The sequence below is a fragment of the Gekko japonicus genome, unplaced genomic scaffold (genome assembly GCF_001447785.1).
Source record: "Gekko japonicus isolate JY-2015 unplaced genomic scaffold, Gekko_japonicus_V1.1 scaffold760, whole genome shotgun sequence".
NCBI classification, from domain to species: domain Eukaryota; kingdom Metazoa; phylum Chordata; class Lepidosauria; order Squamata; family Gekkonidae; genus Gekko; species Gekko japonicus.
In genome coordinates, this window is record NW_015169798.1 from 546,478 (window position 1) to 556,935 (window position 10,458).

General features: G+C 38.8%; 1 protein-coding gene across 1 annotated transcript in view; it reads right to left on the reverse strand.

Annotated features, from left to right (window-relative positions):
- Positions 1–832, reverse strand: part of GABRR1 (gamma-aminobutyric acid (GABA) A receptor, rho 1) — a 70,181-nt gene extending 69,349 nt beyond the window's left edge. Inside the window, exon 1 of the mRNA XM_015417088.1 lies at positions 282–832. Within this exon, the coding sequence (XP_015272574.1) occupies positions 282–403 (122 nt within the window). The 5' untranslated portion in view covers positions 404–832. The remainder of the gene's footprint in view (positions 1–281) is intronic.
- Positions 833–10,458: the final 9,626 nt, after the last annotated feature.

Consider the following 10,458-nt stretch of genomic DNA (forward strand, 5'->3'; position numbering starts at 1 on the left):
ATTATAGTCCTATTCCTGCAACTAAATCAATACATTCCTGAAAAATAAACAGATGTAACTCTTTCTACTTTCTTTTCACCAAACAAAAAAAATAGGAAATCATATCCAACCAAATTTTTATGTTCTGTATTTTGAGTTGTAAAAGTATGCAGCATCTAATATTTAAATGAAATTAAAAAGAGAAAAGAAGATCACTTAGCAGATCATTGTTATAACTGCTATATTCAATAACGTTAAACTAAATTAACTGTGACGCTAGAGAGTCACATGAGTTAACTCACCTGCCTTTCTTATAGACTTCATGTATTTCTTTTCCTTGCCAGTGAGCTTTGCATTCTGTGGACAAGAGCCATCCCCAAAACAGCAAGAAAATGCTAAAGTGCATTTTATGGACAGTCAACATGATATCCTCGGTCTTATGTCCAGAAATAGTCCACAAAAGAAGAAGAAAAGAAAAATAAATATCCTTTTGTTTGGCTTTTTAAGACATTATCAGTGTGTTCTTTAGGAAGGATGTTTACTCATATGAAAAAACATCCCACAGTATTTAATCTGGACAGTGGGGAAAGCAATTTCCACTAAACCTATAAATCCCTCGACGTCAGATGGCAGGGATTTCCGAACAGTGCAGAATTCATGAATCTGTACAGAACAATTATTCTCTCTCTCTTTCTCCCACCCCCACTTTTCTTTTCTTTTTTGCTTCCAACAGCTATTGTATAGATTGGTTTAAAATGAAGTGTTCCAGGTATTTTGAAAAACACTATTTATATCATTCCATCTAGAAAAGCAGGGATAGTGTGGCTGTCGAGAGGTTGTCTGGGGTAGCTCCTTAATCAGTGAGAAAGAATATGGTGAGCACCTGTTAAAATGCCTTTATATACCAATACTAATTTTAGCAAACAGCCACGTCTTGGAACCTCCATCTTATTCTCATGGTTTCAGTCTTTGAATGAAATACAATATTTTCATCCCCTACGCCACCCCCTGTAGCATTTGACGCTTGCTGTTTATGAGGATGCCATTGTTGTGTTTCAGGGAACATACAAGGCTTGTGGCATATATGTCATTGTTGTCTGTATGCCAGGCTGCTTGGATGGATGCGGACCCTGAGGAAAATATCCAATTAAGGAGGCAAAGATGTGCACAAAGTCAACTGAGTATCCTTTCCTGAACTGGATATTTATAAGCCATCATAGCTCTTCATTGTTCTCATCTCAGCAAAGTAGACTAGTGGGAAATGCCACAGGCAAAGAGAGCAACAAAAGGCTTTAGAGGGCTTAATATTGCCAGCATTTGGCAAATTGTGAAATGGTTATAGATGATAATGAAACAGAAATAGTGGCTGCTAGAATTACTGTCAGCTTTAGGTTTACTGTTTCCCCCCCAATGAATCACATCAGTTTTTATTAGTATGTACTTATAGTCATTTTTATGTAGACCCAGATAGCTCTGTCACTGGAATCTTTCCACTGCTGTTTTTCATTTCCTCAGCTTCTTTTGCCCTATCAGTATAAATGTGGAAAAGATTATTATTATTATTTATTGTATGGCAGAGTTACACATAGGAAGCATCTAACAAGTAGATACAACAGTTATGCAGACAGATTGGACAATCCCTCTAAATACTAATACCTAAATTTTCAATCCATTCAATCGCAGCTGGGGAGGATACAAAGAGCTCCATCACATCTCCCTGGAAAGCATGATGCTCACATTCCTGTGACAAATGGAAAATAGTTTGGTGGGCTGCACCACAATTGCATTCAGGTCCTAGTATTTTGCCCCATTTAAACAACACGTCTGCACACCTGCCAAAGCCTGTCCGTATTCTATTAGCCATCTTCCATACTTTACATGGCAAGTCAAATCCTGCAGGCCTCTTGTTGGTGTTGTAGCAGATCCACCCCAAGTTGTACCACATAATTTTTGGACTTACTGGAATGAGCTCCCAAGTGAGATCAGGGCCCTGCAGGACCTTCAGCAGTTTCGCAGGGCCATGAAAATGGAGCTTTTCAGGCAGGCGTTCCAGTAGGAGTGGCACCAATTGACAGAGCCTGTGCCGATCTGCCAGTTGAAGCTATTTAAAGTGGTTGCACTGTGGAATGTGTTTAGATGCACTTTATTATATCATGCCGCCAATGGTACATTAATGTTTTTTTAATTGATTATGTGTTTTATATTGAAATGTATATTGTTTTAGTGGTTTTATGTAAGCCGCCCTGAGCCACTATGGTGGGGAGGGCGGGGTATAAGTTAAAAAACAAACAAACAAATAAATAAATGCTGTTTTGCATGTGTATTTTCACTGCTACATTGATAAGATGGTGTTTATAGCTAAAGGTCCTGTCCAGGGTAATCCCAAGGCACTTAGATGTATGGTTGTGTGTAAATTGGATGCCATTAAGGTAGACAGTCAGTTCATGGTTGGCAGTTAAATCCCCTTCCCTTCCCTCTGGGGCTTGTGCTGCCTCTCTAGCATGACTCCCCAGTGAAGGAAAGGTATTTAAACTTTAAACACCTTCCCTTCACTGGGGAGTTGTGCCACAGAGGCGGCACGAACCTGAGAGGAAAGGGAAGGTATTTAAAGTTAAAATACCTCCCTGTTACTTGCTGAGTCATGCTGCAGTGTGGTGCAGCAAGTGAAATTCTCCATTATACCCTATGGGGATGGTTCTCGAATATTGACCGAAATACCAGTGAAATACCAATACTGGTATTCGGGTATATTCGGGAATATGGATATTCGGGTCCAAGAGACCCGAATCCGAAATAATTGTTTTTGTGGGTTTTTTGCACACCCCTACCACACAACATCTAACTGGCTATCAATATAAATCCCAGTACTTAACCTGTTTACAGTTCTGTGAGAAGGAAGGTGGTGTGGTATAGCCTGATCTCATCAGATCTCGGAAGCTAACCAGAGTTGGTATTTGGAGGGGAGACCCACCAAGGAAGGCTCTGCAGAAGAAGGCAGTGGCAGACTACCTCTGCTTCTCACTTGCTTTGAAGGCCCCTGCTGCAGTGGCTATAAATTGGTTGTGACTTGATAGCACTTACGTATGTTTGTGCACTGCAGAACTGTCCATTTATACTATAACCCATATTTTCAGTACTCCCTCTTCTTGACTTGAGAGGGACTGGAATATCCAATGGCATGCAAATCTTACTATGGCTGCAGCTAATAAGTTTAGTTCCAGAACTTGGCAAGAAACATTTCACAACATCATTTAAGATATGGCTCTCTTACTTCCACACTAGCACCCATAATTTCATGAACTAGGATTGCCAGCTCCAGGTTTGGAAAATACCTGGACATTTTGTGGGTAGAGCCTGAGGAGGGAGGGTTTGGAGAGGGGAGGGACTTGACTTCAATGGAGAGTAATGCCATAGATTCCACCTCCCAATGCAGCCATTTTCTCCAGGGGAACTATTTTCTGTTATCTGGATACCAATTGTAATCCCAGGAAATATCCAGCCCCCAACTGGAGGTTGGTGACTCTGTCATGATATGGCAATCTCACCCTCTTCCCTCCCTTACACACAGGATTTTCCCTTTGGTTTTTTTTCCTTTTCTTTCATGCTTGCTGAGCACACTCTACATGTATTTTCTTCTTATTTGTTGGTCTATGGCTGTCCCTTCCTGTCATGCTATTATATATTTTGATGCTGGTCCAGCCCACAGACTTGAGGGAAGAGACAAAATCACCTACTAATATTCTTCTCCTGTAATGGCACATGAGAGGCTTTTGAAAGTTCAAAAATAAACAAAATATTTTATTTATCTTGGAGGGGGAAAGGTCAGGTGCAATCAGGGATAAGATGTTTGAGATGAACCAATAATAAAAACTGAAGTAACTTTGTAATCACACTAAATTCAGTTAATATGTTGCCAACAAGTAAGTGGTTTTGCTTTTCAATGAGGTCATTGAAACTTTGAGGAGAGATGCTTTCTTTTCAGTTTCTGCTTTAATTCACAAGCACAGGTTTCTGAGTTTCACTGACACTTCATGTTTACAAGGCAGTAATGTACAACAAAGTTCCACAAATCCTTCTCTCTACACAGACCAGAGATCACTCCTCTTTTTCACTGGGCAGGGATTACTTCTCTTGACTAGAAGCCGTGTTCCTTTTCAGCTTGAATGGGGATCTTCCATGATCTTCTCACTCCTCTTCCCTCCTTCTAAGTCCTCAGTCAATGCTAAATTGTATCTTCTTCAACTGTCAGTTCCCAACTGTCATTTCTTAACTGACACTCTCCACAGAATTCCATTTAAACATCCTGTCACTCAAGGGTTCTCAGAGTTTGTGCGGCATTAACCCTTGATATTCCATCACACATGAACACACCTTAGTACTCAAGGCAAGGAAATCCTTTTTTTTTTCAAGCCACCAAGTTTTCTGCCTTCTTTAGAACCATCTTTTCCTGTACAATTTTTACTTCCCCTTTCATATACTGGAGAGTATACACTGGAGATCAAGATGCAATTTTTTGTTTAGACTACACAAGATGTAATTGAAGACTTCCCGAGTACTGTAATCAGGATAGTAGCCATATTCTTTGTTGTCTTAAATGGACAAAAATCACAAGGGAAACCTTCAGTTTAGTTCACACTGTAAGTAATAAGAGTATCATCAATTAATTAAACTATATGATATTTCCTACACATTTTCCTAATTTTATATTAAAGTAAACATTTAAGTAACTCAACACAATAAACATCTGGTAGTTCAGTTGATCGTTTGGTCATCTCTAAATTGTAATTGCTGCCAGATTACTGAACTAAATGGGTAAGAATCTGATTACTAACATCACTTTTGTCAATCTTGCCAGCTGGCTCTGGATTAGTCCCTTTGCTGAGTGTCTAGGTACCATTTCCACTTCTGATGAGCTTTCCGTCTTAGGTGCTTTTATGCATGTTCAGTTTATTTCTGATTTTCTTGGCAGTAAATCCACAAGCATTGGAATCAATTTGGGCAGGGTTCTTCTGTATGTCTGCCCTCCCTCTGCATTTTCACAGTTGTGGAGTCAGTTTATTTTCTTCCGCATGTGCTTTAAATAATCAGGATTTTCAAGGGAGGGTGCAGTCATTATTGATGGTATCCCAGCACCCCCCCTTTATTTTTTTTCACATGCTTGTATCAATATATCAGTATCATTTTTAAAGGCATTTAAATATTGATATAACATACGGCTGTAATGATAGGTCATATGTAACCCGAGAGAAAGTCACGAAAAAGTATAACATCCAAGAAGCCAAAGAAGCCATGAACAAATTACTAATGCTGTTTCAACTATACTCAATAAGTTTCAAATTTGAATAATCCATGCATAAAATTGGCTTTTAAAAATTCACATGATCATATTACTGTCTGAATCCAAAGGTATGCCGATACATACTGGAAGAGTCCCAAAAGAAAATAACTTCTCACAATTTCTGTGAACAATATTCTTTAGACAATATGAGTATCATTTTCAAAAAATTATATTCCATCAGCCATTCAATAGAAAAATCAATGGTCCCAGCGATGGGGAGTCAGCTTGGAATACCCGTTTCACTCCTAGTTTCCTCAAGGTCAGGACTCCAACTACAATATTACAATGTTATAATCAATACAACCATATACATCACAATACATTTTAAAAGTTGCTTACAATATCATACTTACTATCAATGCTCCCTCTAAGCTGGGGAGTCTTGTGAGCGAAAATTCTACTTGGTGAGCTACTGGCATTACAGTAGTGAGCGAGCCATTTGGCCGCTGCATAAATTAGTGTGCTCTGGAGCCCTCCTTCCTGAGCGAAGACAAAAATGTGTGAGCCGGAGGCTAAGAAACTGTGAGCTAGCTCACACTAACTCAGCTTAGAGGGAACACTGCTTACTATACAACTATTCCAATACAAATACAAAATTCCAAGAAATTCTCTCATCATTCGGCATTCACCTTCAGGTTTTGTGGCTAACATTACAAATATTGATACATTTTTAAAAAGTCAATGTAAATTAATGACTAATACCTGTCATTTCTATTGCAGTATTCCCTGTCTTCTTAAAGCTACATGTCTAATAAAACCTACTAGAATGATTTTAAACATTCACATGTGATAACTATATAAACAATTATGTACACAATTATAATACTTCCTAAGCTTCACAAAAAACATGAATAATCCAATGCTAAATTCAGACCATGGGGTGTGACCGTGTTAAGTCTGAACATCCAAAGTGCTTCCTCTCTAAGTAAATTTTTGTGTGTTTCATCATTTTTAAAAAGATTACTGCTTATTTTTTATTATTTAATCTTTATATTGTGACAATATTTACCAATCTTTCCCCCCCAAAACAATTTTTATTCTTTTTCAAAAGGAATACAGAATTCAACATTATAATACACAAATGTAGGTTGCTTCACTTAGAGGGGAAAAAAAGAATACTATAAAATTTCTATCATATAACAATTTACATTCTTTTGGAATACAGAATACAGAGTGATAAATTTATAACTTGTCAACTGTAAATCATTATTTTATATCTAGCTTTATTGATGCTTTCCCAATTAAAGTTCTCAAAGGTTATTTTTTCTATCATGGGGAACCATTTTCCTAAGGGATTATATATTGCGCATTCATTCTGGTCATTTGAGTTATATATAGATATCATTTCAAGCATAAAAAACTCCCATATCTTGTGAAACCAAAATTCTATGCTAGGAGAATTATTGTCTTTCCAGCATTTGGCTATAGTAACCTTGGCAGCTGTTATTAATATGTTGATCAATTGTTTTCTAGTTTTAGATATTATCAACTGGCCAGAGATTTAAAAGCAACAATTTTGGATCTAGTAGGATCAAATAACCGGTAAGTGTCTGAATCTGCAGTATATTTTTTTTTTCCAGAACTCTGAAATGTGTTTACATGACCACCAGTTATGGAAATAGTTGGCCTTAACTCCGCAAAGTTTCCAGCAAAGAGGAGACACCTGTGTGCTTATATGTGAGAGTTTTGCTGGTGTCAAGTACCATCTAAGCATTACCTTCGTTGATGCTTCCTGTATTTCTACTGCCTTAGAAATACTAGCTTGTGATTTCCAAATGGTTTCCCATTGAGCTTCACTCAGAACACATTGGAGGTCAGAGTGCCACGCCGTTTGATATTTCATCAGTTTAGGCCATATACCTTGGAGATTAGGCCTTTTTTATTGCAACCTTTATGTAAAAGTTTCTCTAAACCAGTAAGAGAAGATGACATTGCCTGCTTAAAGCCTGTTGATTCGATGGCTTACTTGTAGGTATTCATGCCATTGTATTTTAACTTTGTATTTGTCTTCTATTTCAGATTTCCGAAGGATGGAGCTTTTGTGAATTATATCCACTATTCTGGTGATGTTCGCCATTTTCCAGGTAAGAAATGTATTTTTGCCTTGTGCTGGTTTGAACCATTGTTGTCTTGTAAAGGTACTTAGTAAAGAGTGAGGAGTAGTCAATTTTGCTTTATTTTGATACCATATTTTGAGCATAGCCTTTGTAAATGGATTGGACATGATCTTGCCTTTGTAAAAGTTGCACTTGTCCCACATCATTTCTCTTATTGTTTTGGTATTGGAAGTTGCTTCTTCAATCCAACTCCAGTCTAAGGAATCTATGTCATGGTATTGACGTATTAATGTAGCTATAGTTGTTGCTTTGTAGTAGAGATACAAATCTGATACCGCCATACCTCCTTTTCTTTAGTTCTAGTGAGAGTGCTGTGTGATGTTCTTGGAGATTTAAACTTCCAAATAAACGTATTAATGTCTCTTTGCCATTTCTTTATTTGTTGTTTTGTAATAAAAATAGGAAGGGCTCGAAAGCAATACAAATATTTTGGTAAAATATAAGCTCTTACAACATTAATTCTATCAGACCAATTAAATTCTATCGCCCTATTTCATTGCTCAATTTAGATTATAAAATTTTTACTTCAGTCATTGCGGCAAGACTAAAGTTCATTATATGCAACTATGTTAAGTTCATAAAGACCAGATGGCTTTTATAACGACTAGGGACATTTCAGACAACATCTGCACAACACTAAATATCATTCATTATGGAAGAAAACAAAAAGGTATTGACTCTCTACTTCTGGCTATTGACATTGAAAAAGCCTTCGATTCTCTAGAAATTAAATATTTAGATGGCCTCTTAAACCACATGTGTTTTGGACCAACCTTTTGGAAATCACTGCAAGCAATTTATGCTGAACCAAAAGCAAAGCTTTTAATTAATGGGACAGCTTCAAATGATATCATTCTCAATAGATGTACATGACAGGGATGCCCTCTATCACCAATATTATTCACATTGGCAATGGAACCCCTTGCTTGGGTGATATGACAGAATTCAGAAATAGAGGGCATTTCCATCAACAAAAAAGAATTCAAGATCAGCCTGTTCGCAGATGACATTATCTTATATTTGTCAAACCCTAAATCGTCACTCTCAGCGCTGCAAGAAACCTAAACACCTTTGGAAATATATCAGGCTTAAAGGTAAATAATCAAAAATCTACTGTATACTCTATAAAAGTAGAGGAGAAAACAAAAAAATGAGATCAAACGTACTTACACCTACCAATGGATCCGGGATCATCTTACTTATCTTGGAATTAAAATTCCATTAGATCTGTCCAACTTGATACATACTAACTACATGGATTTACACAAATACGTTCTGTGTTTCATTATAAGATCCTGTTGCCACATCTATATATCTAATTCTCAGACTTTTCCCCCCATGTGCGGATACTTATTTCCACCAACAGAGGGCTCACTCTCCCCCAACAGCGCTTTCAACAGACTCAAGGGCCTTTCTGGGTATGCAGAAAAATCTAAAAAGTTTTTTAAAAACCCTCAGGGAAGGTTGAATTTTCCCCAAAACCTTTTGAAATGGCCTCAGCAGGGATCTACTCCAGGCATCAACGGTGAGAGATTAGAACGTTGGGGGGGGGAGAGAGAAGGGCCTCTAGCTGGTTCTGTCAGTAAAAGGGAGGGGGAAGGGCCTTTGTGGGAAGGAGGGAGCCTTGGGGCCAGGCCTGACAAGGGTTGCCAGTGCCAGGCTGGGGAATTCCTAGAGGTTTGTGGTAGACTCTCAGGAGGGCTGGGTTTGGGGAAGGGAGAGGCCTCAGCTAGGTAAAATGCCACAGAGTCCACCTTCCAAAGCAGCCATTTTCTCCATGGAGAGAGATCCCTGCTGTCTAGAGTTCACTCTTCAGGACCCACTTGGAAGTTGGCAACCTAAGGCCTGGCAGCAGTCTAGGGTTGCCAGGTCCCCCCTGGGCACCAGCAGGGGATGGGGGGAGGTTGCCAGATCCAGGCTGGGAAACTCCTTGAGATTCGAGGGTAGACCCTTGGGAGGACAGGGACCTCAGTGAGGTACAATGCCATACAGTCCACTCTCTAAATCTCTGTAGTCTGGAGATGAGCACTAATTCCAGGGGATCCCCAGATCCCACCAGGAAGCTGGCATCCCCAGGTGTCAGCTCTGCTGCCATAAGGGTTGGGACTCTTATTACGCCATAAGGACTTTTTAAACTCCAAGGGAATTTTCCCTATCTGTGTTTTTAGGGATTTGTTATTATCTCAACTGCTCCCCAAGCTCTCATCCTGCAAGAGCCCTTGCCATGACAAGCCTCCCTCTGATGTCTTGGATACTACTCGGAAGGACAATATCAAATGTTGTTAACACTGTTGATAGCTCTAACAATTTAATAACATGGTCTGACTCCTTTAAAAGATCCCCTATTTTAGACAACAGTCTCTTAGAGTCTGAAATCTTAGAATCATTCAAGACCTTACCCTTGTCTGAACAAAGATCAATTACAGATAGATTGAACTTAGTGAGATCTAGACTTCTAGATAGTGCTGCAAGTCCTTTAGATACATGCAATCAAATTGATTCTTTAAGCCAGGGACCTGATGCAGAAATAGTCCCTACCAACCCTTTGGCTCCCCAAAACCCCAAAGAATGTTTTATAGAAGCTGTTGTGCATCATGCACCTTCTAGCCCTACTTTCATTTCTGTAAGTGAGGAAGTTGGGGAAGTTGAGGGACTAGATTCTGCAGCCCCAATCCAGCTGCCTTCCTGTCAGCCTACTGACAACTTGAGAAATGGCTGTGTTAGATCAGCTTATTGAAATAGATTGACTACCTGAATGCTCCTCATCCCCATCTCTATCCCCACTTATAAGGTTTGTTTCTTGGAACAAAGCGGGTTGGAAGAACAAGGAAAAAGATTGTGAATTCATTAAATTCCTCAGGACTTTTGATATAGTTCTCTTACAAGAAACTTGGGCTACTACTCAATTATACCTGGAGGGATATAATTCATATTCCCTCTTAGCTTTAAGGACTAGTAATAGAGGCCGCCCCCAATTAGGACTAACTATTTTTGTTTCCTCTACTTTAAATTTAAAAATGTCTT